General features: G+C 38.3%; 1 protein-coding gene across 2 annotated transcripts; it reads left to right on the plus strand.

Annotated features, from left to right (window-relative positions):
• The first annotated feature begins 3,008 nt into the window (after positions 1-3,008).
• On the plus strand, positions 3,009-20,940 carry LOC126200937 (interleukin enhancer-binding factor 2 homolog). 2 transcript variants are annotated; one of them, XM_049936747.1, is made up of 8 exons: positions 3,009-3,132; positions 3,349-3,531; positions 4,199-4,496; positions 4,764-4,926; positions 8,734-8,854; positions 12,645-12,756; positions 20,391-20,543; positions 20,623-20,940. In XM_049936747.1, exons 2-8 carry the CDS (start codon positions 3,364-3,366, stop codon positions 20,772-20,774), a joined length of 1,167 nt encoding a protein of 388 aa, XP_049792704.1. In that variant the 5' UTR covers positions 3,009-3,132; positions 3,349-3,363; the 3' UTR covers positions 20,775-20,940. The 2 variants fall into 2 exon arrangements, with proteins under 2 accessions (XP_049792704.1, XP_049792705.1); XM_049936748.1 differs by having other exon boundaries at positions 3,082-3,136.
• The last annotated feature ends 306 nt before the right edge of the window (positions 20,941-21,246 follow it).

The following is a 21,246-nucleotide window of genomic DNA, read 5'->3' on the forward strand; positions in this document are numbered from 1 at the left end:
AAATCCATTAAAAATGAACAAATATTGGAATCGGTAACTAGAATTGACCTGTATAAGAGGTCAAATCTAGTTACCAATTCCAATATTACTAACTTTACTGCAGAAGTTCAGAGAGCAGCTAAGATTGCAGAAATAGTACTACATGTAACACAGGACCTGGAAAAAAGATCTAATTAATGAAATAGCGAATAGGTGGAATAGGAAACTAGTTATCGATTCCAATGTTTGTAGCTATTTCGCAGTAAATCAGAGAACAATTATGAGCAGAAAAATGTTATTACATTTGAGACACCTGCTAGAAAGAAACGATCCAGTTAATGAACCATCGAATAGAAAAAAGGATTTAATGAATGAACAATCGAATAGTTGGAATCGGTAACAGGAATTGATATACATAAGAGGTCTATTCTAGTTACTGATTCCAATGCTTGTAGCTTTTTTGCAGTAATTCAGAGAGCAGTTACGAGCAGAAAAATGTTATTACATTTGAGATAGCTGCTGGAAAAATGAAGATCCAATTAATGAACTTTCCAGTTGGAATCGGTAACTAGAATTGACCTCATATATAGGTCAATTATAGTTACTGATTCCAATATTACTAACTTTTTTGCGAAACTTCAGAGAGCAATTACGATTGCTGATATTGTATTGTATTTTCCAGACGTATATAAGTAATGAACCATCGAGTAACTGGAATCGGTAACTAGAAGTAACCTATATAACAGGTCATTTCTAGTTACTGATTTCAATATTACTGTTTTGCGGTAGTACAAAGAGCAATTACAAGTGCAAAAATATGGTAACATATGAGAAACCTGCTTCGAAAACGATCTTGTTAGTGAACTACAGAATATGACCAGACTTTCAAAAAATGAAAATCTTTACATGACTGCACGATCAAAAAACAAAACGCAAAAATAATCAAACTTTGGAACCGATAACTATAATAAGGAACACCAGCTACAGTAGCTCAAAATAACATTCAGTTAAATTGATACATCAGGAATTAAAGTAAAATTAAGAGAAGTATAGCAAAAACATCGAAGAGAAAAACATAAAAGTGGCTACACAAAAAGAAACTTACCACATATGAACTTCCAAAGGAGTGAAGGATCGAGACTGACAAGAAGAACAAAATAAGGACATAACAAGAAATAATAATGTTAAGATGTCAAACTATAACGAAATACACAAAATCGAGAATAACTAGTCAAAAAATTAATAACACAAACTGCCAGGCACAAAAGAGGCACCACCCAATCAGTTGTTCCCTACCACCTGTCCTCAACCAGACGCAAAATTTTAAAATAATAAAAAGAATGATATCACAAGTCAGTCAAGTAAACCCACAGGTACAAGACACAGCAATTCTCCTCACCCACCATTGTAACCAAATGATATTAAAACAACAGAAAAACCTGTCCCCAGAGAAACCAAAAAAGTAGCAAACCCACAGTACAGTAACAGAAAAAAAGCAACGTAAAACAAGGAAAAAGCACCAGACCCGCCAACGCCAAACAAACAAAACGAGGCTTGTTCATTTTGCTGACTATTTTCATAAATGCAAGAAATACACAATAACCTTTAGGAATACTCTTCCTCTAACAGTATTCATCCAAATGGCCTCACAGCACAGAAATGCTTCTATTTTGCCACCTGACAATAGATTTTATGGCCCTCCAATACCCCTCAATAGTAGTGGTACATGCCCCCATCTTGTAATCTTTAAACTGAATATTGTGATTCATAATCAAATGATGATGGCACCTTTCACCCAGGCGCTTGTATGAAGCAAACCCATCCGACATCACTATGGAACCCCCTTCCACATATTCTTCTATTAAAGATGTCACTACTTCCTTTGTACGATTTTGTACAACCCTAAATACAACATCACGATCCCCTCCAGAAACTATACTCCAAAAATCCAAAGCCCAACAACCTCATGCCCCCTTTATACTTTCTCTCTCCAAAATGTGATTTGCCTACGTCAACTCTAACCCCCCCCCTCCCAATGGTCCCCTATACTCTATAAATTCCCCACAGATTTCTCTACAAAATGAAACCAGTTAACTAAAGTGCCACACGAAACCCCTGCTTCATGCATGACAGATCTACAAGAATATTGATAGCAAAAATAGTAGGTTAACATGACACTTAATTCTAAATTCAACCTCGATCTTTCGAACCAGGTCCCCCTGTGTATAGATCTCCATACATTATTTTTTCTGCACCTCCACCTTTGTCAAACTCATATAATTTCCACAAACACTGCACTTGCAAAATTCTGCAGTAACGCCAAATGATTTCAAAAAGCTTATAGCTGACTTACTCTCAATCATTTTCTCATGGAGAATTTTCACTGTAAATACAAATGACTCATCCATAATTAAAATCAGTTGTGTGAGAAATCAAGATCTTATAAATCACGACTACTTTCGTCAACAAAAGATGCCGAAAACGAATTACAATATGAAAACAAAACAATATATGTAGAATTTTTAATATACGTGTAACGAGGAAATCCAGAGAAACCATTTAACGTAAGTAATTTGCGGTACAAACAAAACAACGTCATACATTACATTATTGGTCAAAGTCGACGGGTGGAATCGGATACTAGAATTGACGCCATCCTCTCGCCACCAGCGTCAACGTCACAGTGCTAATTCCGAGTATCTTGACCTGACCTTAACGTTCCAGTCGGTCCCGTTCCGTTCTACCCATTGACCGCCTGTGTAAATCAGACCATTTGAAATCCTGTGGAATGTTTTGTTTATTACGCTTCGCTACGACCCGTTCCGTCAAGCTGAATCAGCCTTACGCTGGTGGAATATGTTTGACCAAACTTAAAGTACATATCGCTTGCGAAGATGCTAATGTAATATTTTTATGTCCTACAAACGCCTTTGGGAATTCAACCGTGTATAACATTACCAATGCAGGAGGCATCATTTTTCTCTTTCTCCGTTGATTCACTATTTTTTAGCTAATGATAGTGATATCTTTGGTAATGTCTCACAAATGTCATCTGAGGATGATGCATAGTTTGCGGTCTTTGGATCCGGCGTCTGGTTTTGTGCTGTTGTTGTAGAAGACGCGGAGTGGTGATTGTATTGAACGAGTTGTAACGTAAGTACGTTTTTTTAATAAGTCCATCTGAATGCTTGTGAAATAAGTTTCTCACGTTATTTCAATAGAAGTTTGCATTTAGGAGAAGTTGCTTCTACCATGTTAAAGAAATCCCGCGGCGTGTTGTCTCGTTCGTGGCTCAATAGCTGATTAAGAGAAAGCTTTGTTTAAGCTACAGCCAGGGTGACGTTTAAAAGTTTGTATGTTTAATTGCAGCACAACAGTAACAAGATGAAGATGGTAAGAGGAAGAGGTCGAGGTGGAATGGGAAGAGGAATGGGCAGACCAGGGCCATTCAAAGTTAAGCCTTTTGTCCCTCGTCACCCTTTCGATCTTACTTTGTGTGAATCTGCGTTTCCTCGTGTAAAGCCATTGCCTGATGAGACTGCATTCACGCAGGTAAAACTTTCCTGTTACATTTAACCTTAATTAATAATAAAATAGGCTAATATCTATAGTTTGAGTACATAGAAATAGTATGTCTTCCTGGTGCTTATGTCTGTAAATCTGGCCATCTGTACGTTTTACCTTAGCGGTCTTGTAAAGCAGTTTTTTTAACTAAGTGTTTTTTATGTATTTATTATGTACCTCTTGTTTACTAGAAATCTTTCCGTACAGTGACTTAGTCTGACAATTTCACGGTTTTGTGGCATGGCATATTCGGCTGCTGGTAGCAGACGAGTGCATAATTGTTTACACAAGAATAACTGTGGAGTTCTATAACATTATTTCACTATATTTTTCTATGCATTTCACATCTGCAGATCGTTTTTATTAATAGATTATATAGATCACATGGGTAATTATTGTTTTGGTGTTTGCTCATGGTCCTCTATACAAGAACCATTAGTACTTAGTCTACCTGGAATTTGCCTTCTAGGGCTGACAGTTCCTTCATGTTTTTAAAAAGGTTAAATTTGTAGGTAGTTCATGCTTTAGGACTACTATTGTTCGTAGAAGTTGTATTAGGCTGACAAAATTAAGATCATTATTGCTTGTTTTTCTCATCATATTTTACTGTGGTGCTGCATTCTTGTGGAAAAAAAAACTTTGATTTTCGTTGTAGGCACTTCTGAAGAGAAATACAGATCTGTCACCATCACCTCAAGAGCAGACTTCTGTACTAAATCTTGTGACAAAGATACAGACAGTAATGGACAACTTGGTTGTTGCTCCAGGTGGCTTTGATGCCTGTCAGTTGGAAGAAGTTAGACAAGTTGGATCTTTTAAAAAGGGAACTATGATGACTGGACATAATGTGGCAGACATTGTTGTCATACTGAAAACCTTGCCAACGAGAGAAGCTGTTGATGCACTTGGTGTTAAGGTGCAAGAAGATTTGAAAGCTCAAGATCCACAAGAGAGTGAGTAACTCAATCATTTCTTGAAAAAATGTCAAACATTGTCTTTACAGTAGTAGTATTAAATTGGCAATTTTTTGGTTATTGGAATATTGCAATATGTGAAATGGCTTATTCTGTGGGAATACTTATGTAGTAAACATACTCAGAAAATATATTTTGGCAGAAACAGTGGGGAAAGAGGTTTTACATAAGATGTAAAATGTTTTGTGTGTGTGTGTGTGTGTGTGTGTGACAAATATAATGTAAAGTTTGTAAAAAATGTTTCAGTTCTCTCTATGTTAACAAATGACCGTGGCTTCGAGATCAGTAGTTCTGAAGCAACTGTGAGGGTTTTAATGACTACTGTCCATCACAATCTTCGGAAACTAGACCCTGAACTGCATTTAGACCAGAAAATTTTGCAGAGTCATTTAGCAGCAATCAGACACAGGTGAGAATGTTTCCCATGTTCATAGTATTTACTCTTCGAAAACGTGTCATTGTACTAATAAACTGAGTCATCTGTTTCTAAAAGCTTCAGTCTGCTCTGTTCTACTTTTAAGAGGCATTATCAGAAGAATGCTCCTGATGTTGCTTGTTTGCTGTAGAAGGCATGAATTAAAGTTAAAGCTTGTTACTTACTGTTAGGGATAGTTCACTTTACGTTATTAGGGATTGAGTGTGTTGTCATTGAAGTCTGAAGATTTGATGTTCTAAACTTTGTAGTATTCATGGTGTTCATTTATTTCATAAACTGACTGCCTCTGAAAACCTCGAAGTTTATCTCTAATGGCTCAGTGGTCGCTGTTCTCTACAAGAAGTGATAATGACAGCCAACACCACCTCATATTACACTGGTGTGGAAATATAAACGCCAAATAAACACAAATTCATAATAATAGTTGAACTTAAGACACAGTTATATGCAAATTTGACATCAGACAGCAGTACAAAATGACAAAATATGGTGGCAATACACACAGTGAAAAACCACAAATTATAGAAAGAGGTTTCAGCAACATTGGTTAACCTATATGTCTCAACTGAATATGCAGATACCGATGGGTGATAGCTTACACAACAAAAACATTAACCACACAAAATATCCAGGCACCAAATTTAATATTAGAGATGGAGACTCATGAAAGGAAATAAACTTATGAAGAAAAAATAGTGTACAGTAATAAAATAGGCTTAACACAATTCAAGAAACAATTTAGAAAACTGAGACAGTAACACATACCTCAATTAAAAAACAAATGACGTACGTGAAATAACTTGAATGCCAACCTCACCCTCCCTGCCCATAATGGAAGAGAATACACTGCTAGTGACTCCCACTTAGCTTAGGAGCAGGGGCCTATATTTGTTGCCAATAATGAAAAATGACAGTAATGCTGTAAAACAGTTCTAACAGGGCTCAACACGAGCATGCAAGACAGAAGAGTGCCTTTCGTCCTTTTCAACAACAGGTCTGACAGGAACCCCCACTCCCCTCCAGTTCCCCTCAGTAGTATTTTTTGCAGGCCCCAATCTTCAAATCCAGTATCAAGGTTCACAATGAGGTGATTATGGCCCCTATTGCACAACCCTTTGTATGAACTGAAGTCATGTGACAGTAAATCATTTAGATACATATTCCTCTTAGTGAATCTAAAACACATGTACCTACTGAGATTGTTAGCATCAGTCTCCACCTGAAATAATAGCCCCAAAGACCAACATGTACTTCACTCTTATCAAAAGAGCTTGTCAGCTTTCACTGTAACCCCAAACAGCATCCCTACCCCTCTAATGATCCCCTTTATTTAGTGAATGCAGCACAACTTCTCTACAGAAAGAAAATTAATCAGTTGCTGTCTGTTCAGTACCACCAGCTTGATGCTTGTCATGTCTGATAAAGGACTAGTATTGCAAATAGTATATCAACAGACCTATAACACAAGAACAATGTTGACCTTTCCAGTGATGATCTGTGCCACACATTATCGCGGGGGCATCTCCACATGCACCTATTGGAAGAATGTTGTGAGAAGACCTTCATTGATCTTATTACCACCTTTAATTTCACACCACAATGTAAGACCATTAAATCTTAATTATGGATCCCTCTTGCAAAAATCACATAGCAAGAGTGTGAACCAATGTAACCAACTAATGAAACAAGGCTTAGACCATAGATCTACGATCTAAGAATAGGAATATAGCAAAGCAATAAAAGGATAAATATGTTACACAACTATAAGACACTAGATGATATTTGAGCACTAAAAGGAAATAGTGCGCAGGGTAAAAAAATTTCAAGAAGAAAATTATTGACCTAAAATTAAAAATTCATGTAAATTGCGAATATAATTCACAATTTTTTCTTGTAATTAGGACAACCAAAGAATGTGGAAATACGGAAGCGTCCGATCCCGCCCGTGACGTCACAAATATGGCGGAAACGACCATAAACCACGATTCCAATATGGCGCATATAAAGTCGTTATGTACACATTGAGGACGAAAATACATCGAAAAACACACACACACACACACACACACACATACACACACACGTTCCACAAGAAGCCTAGTGACACTAACAGGACAAGTGTGGGAAATAGGGGGGTTTTGGGTGGGGACAAACTAAATATAAACAAATTTACACACCCACCTCCATGCAAAACCGACATCACAAAACTCCCCAAATACCACTAAACACAATATCATCTGGAATCGGACACTTCCCTTGACGTATGTAGCTCAACAGCAGCTCCCGATCTCATAAATTGGGATCGAACACTTCCCCTGACCTATATAGCTCAACAGCAGCTCTCGATCCCATAAATTAGGACCTAATACTTCCCTTGCCCTATATAGCTCAAAAACATCTACCAATACCAACATTCACAGCCACACATTAGGATCAAACACTTCCCTTGACCTGTTATCCTTACGACATCTCCACATACAGCCGTCCATGGTCTGAGACTCTGGAACTTTAAGTAAGCTTCATTTCTTCACGACCTACTGAACACTTCAGGACTTAATCCAAAAATCTGAACAGTTGAAGAAATTTTATTAGAGACAATGCACTGTCCCTCGTCATAGCCAACAACTGAAAACTGTTGACCCTGTCAGTCATATCCATACCTACAAAAGACATAAAAAAAGCAATTTACCAAAGTTCACACACGTCACACTTGCAAACTAAACCAAAAACATCACCTAACACACCACCAGAAAGCACTGCCGATCACATCAAGACGACACCTACAAACACGCCACTCTCACAAACTATATTCCGCGCCATCGTGACGTCACATACCACAACAGCCTTACGTCAAAGGTCAAAGCAGACGGGTGGGATCGGACGCTTCGGTCAACCCAAGAATGTTTAGTATCTGTACAGTGTAACCCTTCAAAACAAAGAAATGAGGCTTATCACCATTCAAAGCAAATAAGAGGTATTCAGCACTCAAATTGACCTGTGAATAAATTGTGAAAGAAATATGAAATGTATGGTACAATGGGTAATACACGCACACACATGCATGATTGAGAGCTTGAGTGGCACACTAGTTCTACTGCTACAAAATCTGTATTTGTTACTACATACAGGGAAACAATTTTGGTACACATTGTCATCAAATTAGATGTTAAATGTTTCTGGCTTATTGGCTAAGAGATAGCTGTAACCAGTTATTATCCTCGTTTCAAAGAAAATGATCAGTTGTAACATAATGTCATGCTGTTTAGTTTGACAGTCTGGTGAATTATCATGGTAAAGAGGCATTATTTAGGCTGTACACTTTAGCTGGCACGTGGTTTGGCATTTATATTGGAGTGTGGTGCTGTGGACATGTTAAAATTGATTTTGCATTGGAGATAATTTTCAAAATAAATGGTATACTAATTACTTGTTGTGATTCTTCAATTTCTCCAGGCATATTTTGACTAAATAAATCTCGGGTGAACAGCCTGATATGAGTGTGCATAGGACATGCACGCTCATACCAGACTGTTCACCTGAGATTTCTTTCGTCTTAATTACTTGTTGCTATTTTTGGGGATTAATTTATAGTTTCACAATATGTACACCACAGATTTCTTGTGCTCGGTTGTGAAACTTCTCTGCTTTGAACAGTTATCTGTGGCATACATGATCGCTGTAAAAAAAATGTAAATTACTATTGTAGTCGTAGGTTGCGTATTCATAATACATTTGATGGGGAAGTATCTGACACATGATTTTGATAACTTAACTTTTCAGCCGTTGGTTTGAAGAAAATGCCCACCATTCATCAATAAAAGTTCTTATTCGCCTATTGAGAGATCTAAGAAACAGATTTGAAGGTTTTGAACCTCTTTCTCCATGGATGCTAGACTTGCTGGTAAGCTGACAGGCATTTTTATTGTACTTGATTTTAATGGATAATTGGAATTTTAAAAAACAGTTGATAAATGTGCACAAAATATTTGTTGGGTTGTCATAATCTATTCTGTACAAAAATATCAAAATCAGTATTTCTCAGTTTTGAAATTAGATTTATAAATCAAGTATGTAAGTGTGAAGATGGTAGGAATTCATGCATGACAGTGTAAGGTCTAACATGTCAGCTGATATGCAATATGTTCCATAATCATTGCATTTAGGCCTATTACTAATGAGCACTCAGAAAGCTGAACTGTAATGTGCAGCTTTGAGTGTCTTCATTGGTGATGGTGGTTGTCGTGGTGGCAGCGGAAGTCATAGTTCAGTGTAAATAGGTAAGTGTTTAAGGAAAACTATTAGCATTGGCTGTTACAAGAAAATCATAAAGGATTTGTACAAGGGCTCAAATATAAACACGTGTCACATCTACAAGGATTTAATCTGATAGTCAATGGTGTAGTCTGTGGTAGTGTAAAATTTGGACAAGATAGCAAGTTGCTCTGCCGTTATTTACTACACATGATCACGGCTTTTTGAAGTGGAATTCATAATTGATTATTTTTCCTAAAAGTTTAAGGACTGCTAAATTTTAGAGTTTGCAATCTGTCGAAAATTAAGAAGTACGGCATACTCATATGGATGCTGTGTGATTAGAGTAAAAGATACAGTTCCTCATTTAAGGTAAATTCTGGTGCTTGACAGCCTTTAGCAGCAACAGTGATGGAACTATTGATACCTTCTTATGGAAAGTGGCATCACATCTACATGTATAATTATTATTATTACAGTGTAGAACTTGCAGAGAAGTTACTTGAAAAGAAAATTTGAGTTCATGGAACAATACGGAAAAATAGAGAATTTCTGGAAAAATTAAAGTGCGCAAAAATCAATGTTTGAAGCTTGTGATCAATGGGAAGGTAAAGTACTCGCACAGGTATGAAGAGCTGTGAAAAACTAAAACAATAAAAATGTTCTCTACAATACATAATGCCACTTTGACTGACACTCAGAGAAAATGTAGCAAAATGAATTACACAATAAAAAAACCTGAAAGTGCATTAGACTACAATAAATACATGAAAGGAGGGGATCAGGCAGACCAATATTTATTACCCTGTATACAGAAAAATTATAAAAAGGTTTGCTTGTAACTCTTTAATTGCACATTATTTAATGCATTCCGTACGTGTCAATATTTCAAAACAGAACACAAAGGTCTGCTTTCACAATTTATTGAAAGCATCTGATTTGTGGATAAGACATTGTACCTTCTTCTGAGCAAAACTTTAAGGTTGCCACTACATCGCGTACATCTGGTCGTGATCTGGTTGAGACTTTCTGGTCACATAAAGCGACATATTTATTTGCATATGTACAGCTTTGAAATTTCATGAAAGTAAGGGAACAGGGCTGAGAACGTATGAGAACTAATGATGAGAGTAGTTAAACTTAAGATTTATAATCTCCCGATCATGTCAAGAAAAGCCGGCGACAAGCCAAGTAATCTGAATTAGCACTCCCAGCTCCAAGCAAATAAATTTTTACAAGACGTGCAGACGGCAGAGTGTTAAGCTTGAAGTTACACTGATAAGTAGTCCATGCACATAATAAAAGCTTTAGGCTCCCATGCTGATGTGATAAGTGTAATTGTTAATGATGTCTGACTGTTTTCATGAATATTCTAGAAATTAATGAATATAAAAAATTTCTAACCTTCATTAATCAGAGAAACATTTGTCAGATGTATGATTAGTTGCCTCTGGGAAGGGAAAGGTGAGATATAGGCGAAATGAGTAGCATGTAGGGCGATAAATAATAATTAAATAGAACGAATTAGAAGTGATACTTGATTAGGGAAAATGATTGAGAGGCATGGTAATGCAAAAAGTAATTGCCACATATTTCATGGTTTACCTGGTATTACAGAATAATATACACTACGGGATCAAAAGTACGTGGACAGCTCACTGAAAATGATTTAAAAGTTCGTGGTGCCCTTCATCGGTAATGCTGGAATTCAGTATGGTGTTAAACAACCCTTAACTTTCATGACAGCTTCTGCTCTCACAGCCATACGTTCAATCAGGTGCTGGGAGGTTTCGTGGGGAATGGTAGCCCATTCTTCACTGACTGCTGCACTGAAGAGAGTATTGATGTTGGTTGGTGAGGCCTAGCACGAAGTCAGTGTTTCAGAACATCCCAAAGGTGTTCTATAGGATACAGGTAAAGTTTCTGTGCAGGCCAGTCCATTACAGGGATGTTATTGTCGTGTAACCACTCTGTCACAGGCCGTGCATTATCAACAGGTGCTTGATTGTATTGAAAGTTGCAATCGCCATCCCTGAATTGCTCTTCAACAGTGGGAAGCAAGAACGTGCTTAAAACATTTTAAGCCTTTGCTGTGATAGTGCTACACAAAACAGCAATGGGTGCAAGCCTCCTCCATGAAAAACACGTCCACACCATAACACAGCCACCTCCAAATTTTATTGTTGGCACTACACATGATGGCAGATTACGTTCACCGGACGTTCGTCATACCCACACCATGCCATCAGATCGCCTCATCTCATTGTGTACCGTGATAAGTCACTCCACACAATGTTTTTCCACTGTTCAACATCCAATGTTTACGCTCCTTACACCAATCAAGGCGTCATTAGACATTCACCATGGTGATGTGTGGCATATGAGCAGACAGCATGAAATCAAAGTTTTCCTACCTCCTGCCTAACTGTCACAGTACTTGCAGTGGATCCTGATGCAGTTTGGAATTCCTGTGTGATGGTCTGGAGAGATGTGTGCCTGTTACACATTATGAACCTCTTAGACTGTCGGTGGTCTGTCAGCCAACACACGAGGGCAGCCTGTATGCTTTTGTGCTGTACGTGTTCCTTTGCATTTCCACTTCACTAACACATTGGAAACAGTAGGCCTGGGGGTGTTTAGGAGTGTGGAAATCTCACGTACAGACGTATGACGCAAATGACACCCAATCACCTGACCATGTTTGAAGTCCATGAGTTCTGTGGTGCACCTCATTCTGCTCTCTAGCTGAGGTCACTGATATTGAGTACCTGGCAGTAGGCGGCAGCACAATGCACCTCATATGGAAAATGTCTGTTTTTGGGTGTGTCCAGTTATTTTCATTTGCATAGTATATTTCAACTATAGTGACTTCTCAAGATAACATTAAATGATAAGTCTCTAGCCTGATTGCTAGTTCTGCAGTTCTCTTTGTTGACTTACTATGTTCTAAGCCACGCATCACATGCAGCAAACATAGGAAGTTATTATGTATCTAGACAACATACACATTTCCAATATTCCGATTGAGCTTGCTGCATCAGTCCATTATGCCCAATGGATGGCGCATTCTAAATTAACACTTACGGTGCTTATTTATTTTCAGATAGATCTTAATTTTGTTGAAATTCTTTAACAAGTTTAATGCTAAGTGAGGCTAATTCAATTAGCAGATTGTGCAAATGACTAGTTTCTATGTTGATGCATAACAAATGTTCATAACCATGCTGTCTGTGGTCTTCAGCATCTCAAGAAAAAGAAAAAAGATCGGTAAATGAAATTTTACATACAACTTTAGGTTATGACAACTGAAGCATAACTAATGTTCTTCATAAATTTACTAAATTTATGTCCGCTGATCAACCAGTATGTCGTACCATTTTCTTTGTGTGGTTTGTATAAAATGAAATGCAATTCAGATTAAAAATATTTTTCTTTCACAGGCACATAGTTCAATTATGAATAATCCCAGTCGCCAGGCATTGCCAATCAATCAGGCATATCGCAGGGTTCTGCAGTTGCTTGCAGCTGGTTTGTTTCTCCCAGGATCAGCAGGTATTGTTCTACATAATTTAAAGCTTTATTTTGTGTATAAATGTTAGGTAATATGCGTACGTAATACTTCAGCACCCTCTCTTATTTTGATTGTTTCCATGTTGATTGTTATGAGGATCTATGCCCCTGATCGTGAGCTGCGTGTTGTTGTGTTGAACTTCTTTGTGACACGTACAACATAATTTAAATATTGACAGTGCGCAACATTAGATAAATAACTGTCTGGTGCTAAAGTTGGATATTATCTGTTGGGATGTTATAATGTAAGGCTGCTATTAGTTCAGCCCAAACATCCATGTTAGCAGAAAAGTGGTTTTACTACACTAGTTCTGTAACTGTGCCAGATTGCACACTATAACTATCAACTTGAACTTGACAGGATGGCACTAGAACAAAATGTAGTGACACAATAAGATATAACTGAATATGATACAGCAATATTTTAAAAATGTGTTTTGGCAATATGATACTTTTGCTATGATGGAATTTAATTTAGTAGACACTTGATATCATCTTAGACCTCCATAAATAAATTGCAAAGTCGGAATACTGTCCTCACAACATAAGTAGTATAACTTTACTCTCTACTGCAGTGGCAGGAGCTGTACAGAGCTGGCTGCAGGCACTAAAGTAGTCCACAGTTGAGTGCTCTTAGCCAAATGGCAATACTATCGCCAGAATTGCAGGACGTACAGGTGGAGGTGGGGAAGAAGCAGGTGGTGGTCTGAATTTGTGAGTGCTATGTGGAGGCTGCTGCTCGGAACTGAGGCACTAGGCAAGTGGTGGTGGTGGTGGTAACAAACTGTTGTGGTTTTTCTGGAAGTTTTTTAATCACTACCTACTTAAACATGGTATCACTGGTAGGAATAACTGTATCAAAGGCCTGCATTGATTGTCGTGCTGTGGAATTCCCAGTTGTAAGACCGTGTGCAGTACACCAACGCAGCATTGCCTCCTCAAGGCTTCTCACAGGCTTACCCTGTCAGAGGCGAGACTATCTGTTAAAACAGTCATATCATAACCATACCTTCTGTAATTTCTTCACAGCATTTTATGCAACCAGCTGCCAACCAAAATGAATGGCCACAGCCAAACTGTGGCTAAGAGCAGAGTTGACCACCCACAGACCTAACATGCTGCTAGGCCTACACACACACACACACACACACACACACACACACACACACACACACACACACAGAGACAGAGAGAGAGAGTTCTTTCTCTCCCCTGAATGTAGAGGGAAGTTGTCTTTGAAATTAAACATTAAGTCTCATCATTCTTTCGCCCTCTTTCTCCACCAACCACTGCCCCACATCCATCTCCAGTGCTGCTCCAGGACCAATAGTGACTCATCCTGTTGGCATAGTTGCCCATTTTCGCTCACATTCTCTTCTATTCAGTACTGCACCTAACTGTGCACAACTGCCTGTGGCTAGAATGAACTCATTACTGGCACATGCCTGTGCATCCACAGCATCTCCTACTCACAAGGGAACCTCCCCATCGCACCCCCCTCAGATTTAGTTATAAGTTGGCACAGGGATAGGCCATGAAAAACTGAACACAGATCAATCAAGAAAACAGGAAGAAGTTGTATGGAACTATGAAAAAAATAAGCAAAATATACAAACTGAGTAGTCCGTGTCCAAGATAAGCCACATCAAGGTACGTGTACACTGATGAGCACCGTGGTCCCGTGGTTACCGCGAGCAGCTACGGAACGGAAGGTCCCTGGTTCAATCCTTCCTCGAGTGAAAAGTTTTAATTTTTTATTTTCAGACAATTATCAAAGTTCATGCACTCAGACATGATCAACTTCGCTCTCCAAAATTCCAGGACATGTTCAGATTTGCTTGGACACATGCAGGATTTGACGGTCTACACACGGAAAAACTTAAAAACGTTAAAAACGTATGTTTTGACAGAGCACAGGGAAAACTGTGCGACTGTGAAAGTTGCATTCATTTGTTGCAGTTTGTGACAAACTCTTATGTCTTCATCACTTTTTTGGGAGTGATTATCACATCCACAAGAAAATCTAAATCGGGCAAGGTAGAAGAAACTTTTTACCCATTCGTCAAGTGTGCAAGTTTGGTGGGTCGACAACATATTCCTGTAATGTGAAGCACATGCCGTCACCAGTGTCGTATAGAATACTTCAGACGTGTTTTCCTGTGGAGGAATCGGTTGACCTATGAATTTGCGATCAAATGTTTTCGGTTCCTATTGGAGAGGCACGTCCTTTCGTCTACTAATCGCACGGTTTTGCGGTGCGGTTGCAAAACATAGACACTAAACTTATTACAGTGAACAGAGACGTCAATGAATGAACGGTCAGATCGTAACTTTGCGAAAATAAAGTAAGTAAAATTTTTACTCGAGGGAGGACTCGAACCAAGGACCTCTCGTTGCGCAGTTACTCACTCTAACCACGGGACCACGGCGCTCCTCAGCTTACACAGTCCTTGATGTTGTATATCTTACACTTGGACTACTCAGTTTGTATAATTTGCTTATTTTTTCGTAGTTCCACACAACTTCTTCCTGTTTTCTCGATTGATCCGTGTTCAGTTTTTCAAGGCCTATCCACTGTGTCAATTTATAACTAAATCTGAGGGGGGTGCGATGGGGAGGTTCCCTTGTCAGCTGTCTTCCAGCCTTCTACAACCCTCCCATCTGATTGCTGCTACTTTTCCACATTCCATCCAGCATGGCTTCTTGCCTCAGTTGAGCTGTTGTCCCGGCACTATCTAGTAAGTCAGGACAATGTTGCTGTGCAAGTGTTACTTTGTATGTGTATGCTATAACTCTGACAAAAGGATTTGTTGGAAAGCTGGCAAAGTTCTCACTCTAGTTTTTGTGCCTTCCAACAACTCACTGCCTGCAGTAGAGTTGTTACATTTATTTTTTAAATTATTGATCCAGGGTAGTTTGCAGTGAGATGACCATGTTATACTCGAGTGACTCTCTCTGTTAGGCTTCTCATTCCACATTTTATAGAGACTGCAATGACAATTCATTGGCTCTCCCGAGTCCTAGTTTGACTTGCTTCCAGAGATGTAAATAGAACCACCTACAAGAGAAATACATTCATCAGAGGTACTCCACAAGCCTTCGTATGATATGTGGTGGAGGGTACCCTGTACCATTATTAGTCATTTCATTTCTTGTTCCATTCCCAAATAGAAAAAGGAAAAATGACTTATTATAGGCCTCAGTATGAGCCCTAATTTCTCTGGTTATTGTTTCATGGTGCGTAAATGAAATATATGTTGGTGGCAATAGAATTGTTCTGTGTCTCACAAAAAAGGTCTTCACTCCAGGTATTGGCACTTTAGCTCACAAAGCATCTCTGTAATAATCACTTGTTGATCAAACCTAACTGTAACAAATCTAGCAACCCATTTTTGAATTGCTTCAATATCTTGCTTGAATTCAACCTGGTGGGATCCAAAACACTTCAGGACTCAAAGAAGGGTTGAACTCATGTTCTAAACATGATGTCCTTTACAGACAATCCATGCTTTCGTAAAATTCTCTGAATAAACCGAAGTCTGCCTTCCCTCCTACTGTCTTTATCAATTATATGCCTTGAATAGTTACAACTAGATGTTGAAACAATGTGACTGTGAACTGATACACTGCTAATGCTGTATTCAAAAATTGCAGAGTTGGTTTGTCTACTCACTTCTAGTAACTTAAGTGTTTCTACATTTAAAACAAGCTGTCAATAGTCACAAAAAATTGCATCAGTCATCTTGTCATCTTACAGTCAGTTGACAACACCTTCCCGTATACTACAGTGTTATCAGGAGGTGCAGATTGCTGCTCAGTCTGTCGGATCATTTATGTATGTTGACAATAAGTGTTCCTATCACACTTCACTGGGGTACTCTTGATAATACCCTTGTTTCCAGTGAACACCCAGTGTCGAGGACAACATATTGTGTTCTATTGCTTAGTCTTCGAACCACTTGGATATCTGGAACCTGTTCTGTATGCTTAGACCTTTAAGTCAACCACGTCAAATGCTTTGTGAAAATCCAGGAAGGAGTAGTCTGTTTGCCCGTGATCCGTGGTTTACAGGATACTGTGTGAGAAAAGGGCAAATTGAGTTCTGCACAAGCAATGCTTTCTAAATCTGTGCTGATTTGTGGACAGAAGCTCTTAAGTCTCAGAAAAATTGTTTATATTTGAACTGAGAATATGTTCAAGAACTTGGCAGCAGACTAATGTTAAAGGTATTGGCTGATGATTGTACGGAACCATTTTTCCATTTTCCAAGTGTATGACTCACCTGCACTTTTTCCCAGTTGCTCACAACTTTGTGCTGGGTGAGAGATCCGTGATAAATGAAAGCTAAGTAAGGAGCCAGTATTGTAGAATACTCACTGTGAAACTGGACTGGGGTTCGATCTGGAGCTAATGGCCTTGTTTTTAACTCACAGTTGTTTCTCTACACAAGGGATGCCTATTACTGTTTCCTCCATACTAGGGGATGTGCGATGTGAGACAGTGGTATGTTTGTATGATCATTCCTGCATGAATGATTTCCTAAATGCGAGGTTTGAAATTGTGGGAGGTCACTGTTGATGGTAGTTCAGAAATTGAACTTTGCGGGACTCCGCTCCATTGTGTAACACTAGACTTGGATCCACTGAACAGGTTCGGTACTCATCTACACTAGCAGGAAACACGCTTGACAATGTCGCTAAAATTGGTGAGTGACATAATTATTGTGCTTTGATAGCAGATATTAATTTTACTTAGTAGATACACAGTATTTATTACCAAAGGTGCCGCAGTATAAAGACAGAGGAAAGTAAGTAGAGAAAGTTCCTATCATGAAAAGTCCCCCCACCCTTCAAAAAGATTCTGCAGTGGAGTGTGCACTGATATGAAACTTCCTGGCAGAGTGAAAATTTTGTTCTGGAAACATTCCCCAGACTGCAGCTGAGCCATGTCCTTTCTTCCAGAAATGCTAATTCTGCATGTTTCGTAGGAGGGCTTGTGTGAAGTTCGGAAGGTAGGAGACAAGGTACTGGTGAAGCAAAGCTGGATGCCTCAAGAGTCGTGCATGGGTAGCTCAATCGATAGAGCACTTGGCTGTGAAAGGCAAAGGTCCCGAGTTCGAGTCTCGGTCCGGCACACAGTTTTCATCTGCCAGGAAGTTTCGAACATAGTGTTTACCTAAAGTTGGTAAGAATAATAGTGTCAAGTAACTGACAGCAAAGCTTAGGATAATTATAACTAAAAACAACCTCTGACACACAGGTAAGGATTCTGTTACAGAATCTAGTGTCAGAATTTTGTCCAAAAAACAAAAAGAATAGAAAATGTTCTCAATGAGAAGTACCAGTTTTACAACAGGAGATAACAATGCCTCGAATAATAGTGTAGAATAAAGGTAAATTATTGCTTTGGAACATGAAATGAGAAAGTAACACGGAAAGAAGGAAAAGAAATTAAAGAACTGGAACTAAAATAAATGAAATCCAGATTTCAAACTGACATTTTGTAAATGTTTTATGTAAATAACATTGTTACTAAATGTCGTCCACATTGCATTATGACTGTTAGTGTTGTTTTCTCTGTTAGAACTGGAATTCCTTCTCCTAACAAATATTGTCATCCATTTTAGACTTCTTACCTGGTGCACTGATGTTTTACGTTGTTAAAGTAAAATGCTGCAATAACTGTTAAGTGATTTAGTTTTACTCTGAGTCCTATAGTCAATAGCTCAGCATTTTACACATTAAGAAACATTGTTCAAGGTGGAAAAAATGGCAAGGCGAGAAAAAAATAGAACTGATGCAATATTGAACCTGGGGTTTTCTGGACTGCACTCTGGGACTCACCCACTGAGTCACCAGGTGCATAGAGCATTGTTGTAAGGGTTGTTTAGTTTTTATTGGCTACTGTTGAACTCTGTGTACTTAACTTCTCACTGCAAATATTTTGAATCTATGATTCTTACACCGTCATTAAGTATCTATACAATGCTGTTAACTAATCACATTGTAGTCTTCTAAGATTGTTACATCAGTTAGCTACACTCATAGCTTACATAGCTGAGTAATTAATAATCTAACTGTACAGATCTAAAAAAAAAGTATTTTGAGCTTAAGCAGAGTGAGAGGGAGTATTAATTATTCAAAAAATTTTCTAGTACCAATTATTTATTATTTACATCTTAATGTGTGTTTGCAGTAATCAAAACAATTTGGTGTAATGCCTCTAGGTTGTGAACTGATAATAGCAATTGAACCTACCTTTCTCAACAAAATTTTGCCAGTCATAAATGATCCCACTTTCCGACAATGGTTATACAATGCAGACTTTGGCGTTTGGTTTTATCTAAGTTATTTTCTGTGCTAATCGAAGGTCAGTTGCTTTATACAGTCGGATCCTAGTGTTAAGAAATCTTTCCTGAAAGTAAGTTTTCGCAGTGTAGCCTCAACATAAAATGAAATGTTGTTCTGCAGAAGAATGCTTAAGGTTAGTGTAATACCTAAAATGATAGATAAGAGGTACATAGTCTCTTATAGTTTCTTACTGGTTCACTGGAAAAGTCCGAGTATCAAAGCAGAAAATATTATCAAACACTTCCAGAACAACATCACATGAAACAAAACACACAAAATATGTAGTGTAGATTGCCACCCATTAAATTGACAATGTAAAATAAAGGCATCTTGTGAAAAATTGTCAGCTCCCTACCAACCCATCTGGCAGTTCCTACAAATAAAATTTTATTCTCCTTCTTCCACATCTTTCCTGAACTGGAGCCTTTGAAAGTACTTACAGCTATGCCCCCCCCCCCCCCTGCCTCCCCTTTATTATCTTCATTGTGCAGTTGGAATAGCTAGTGGTTCCTGCAGTCCACTCAAATGCTGATTTTAATGAAATTTTGTTCCCTTGTTTGCCTCTTCAAACCCAAATCAAATGACGTGTGTAATCGGACATGTGTGATTAAGAACTTTCTTTGTATCTATGGAATGTAAAGACTGCTGCTATGCTATGTAATGTAGTACAGAGATTGCCACAAGAGCGCACACAGTGCACAGATCACCACGTAACAGGCAGCCCAGGCCACTGCCCCTTCAGAACAGGGTGGACTCACCCAGCTGTCAGGGCAAAAATGTGTTTCTGTGGATGGGTATCTTATTTTGTGCAAGCTGTCAAGGAACAGGTAATTTAGTAAGGGAGTAAATGTGGGAATAAATACTGTAGAGGTAGACAAAGACTTGCATATAGTAAGCAGGTACAAATCCGATGTGGGGTGCAGGGTTATGTAAATGTGAAAAAAAGCACAAGCTGGATGTGCAGGAGGCTGCAACAAACAAGTCTACAGTCTAAGATAGCAACTGTGACAAACGGGAAAAGGGCAGTATCGTTTTCATGTTTGGCACTTAACTATTAGGATTTACACTTCCTAACTTGCAAATAATACAATACAACCACATGTACTAAAATAAAAATGCAGATGGTGTTACCATGTCATACTCAAATGACAATTTTTTGCATTGCTTCTTAGATTTTTGCTTTTAGTATTACTATGCCAACAAATAAGATGCTCAAACCATGTAGGTGTTTCTGAAGAGATCTAATTATTAAAATATTGTTTTTAGGCATTTCAGATCCATGTGAAGGAGGTAACATACGGGTTCACACAGCAATGACTTTAGAGCAGCAAGATATGGTGTGTCTTACTGCACAGACATTACTGCGTGTGTTAGCACATGGAGGTTACAAGCGCATATTGGGTCTAGAGGGCAGTGCAGGTATGAATCTCTATTAAACCAAAGTATTAGCATTAATGATGTTGTCACAAATTGCTAAATAAAAATTCATTTTATCCAGGTATTGCAACTGACATGTCTGTCTGGGATGGTGTGGTGGTGTCTCCATTGGACAAGGCATATGAAAAACCACTGGAAAAGAAAGAAGGTGAAGAAGATGATATGGAAGCTGATGGTGGTGGTGACGAAGCTATGGAAACTGCAGAAAATTAATGCAGGCCTTATTTAAATCCCCGTGTGTGTGCATTGTTTAAAGATTTTTATTATATTTGTTTTAATATTAACTTTCAGGACCATTCCATCAAGCTGTTACAGTTGATGTTTCATGACTTTTCACTGTGATGTGTGTACATTATACTCATAAACAATGGAACCTAAACATGCTTATTCTATACTTACGCCCTTTCCTCTATTAAGTAACTCTCAATGTATGATATTGGACTGAGCTGTTAACTGACGACAGTGTACTGTATATGGGTAATGGACAACAGTGCTCCTGATAATTATATTAGGTATCCAGGACAGTCTTTTCCTTTATTAGCTCTCTGGATGGAATAATATGAACTACTAAAGGTTAGTGTTCTATTTTGCATTTATTTCCAGAATACAAATACAGTGCAACATCAAATTACTTTCCAAAAACATTTTAAGCTGTAAATGTTACATATATAATACCCCTTGGATT

This window comes from Schistocerca nitens, chromosome 1 (assembly GCF_023898315.1).
Source record: "Schistocerca nitens isolate TAMUIC-IGC-003100 chromosome 1, iqSchNite1.1, whole genome shotgun sequence".
Classification (NCBI taxonomy): domain Eukaryota; kingdom Metazoa; phylum Arthropoda; class Insecta; order Orthoptera; family Acrididae; genus Schistocerca; species Schistocerca nitens.

What these genes read in the sequence shown, in the direction of transcription:
- LOC126200937 (XM_049936747.1), top strand. Translation starts at nt 3,364, where the DNA reads ATGAAGATGGTAAGAGGAAGAGGTCGAGGTGGAATGGGAAGAGGAATG. An exon ending in AGCTCAAGATCCACAAGAGA is followed by an intron (nt 4,497 to 4,763) that starts GTGAGTAACTCA and finishes AAAATGTTTCAG; the next exon opens with TTCTCTCTATGTTAACAAAT. An exon ending in GGGTCTAGAGGGCAGTGCAG is followed by an intron (nt 20,544 to 20,622) that starts GTATGAATCTCT and finishes CATTTTATCCAG; the next exon opens with GTATTGCAACTGACATGTCT.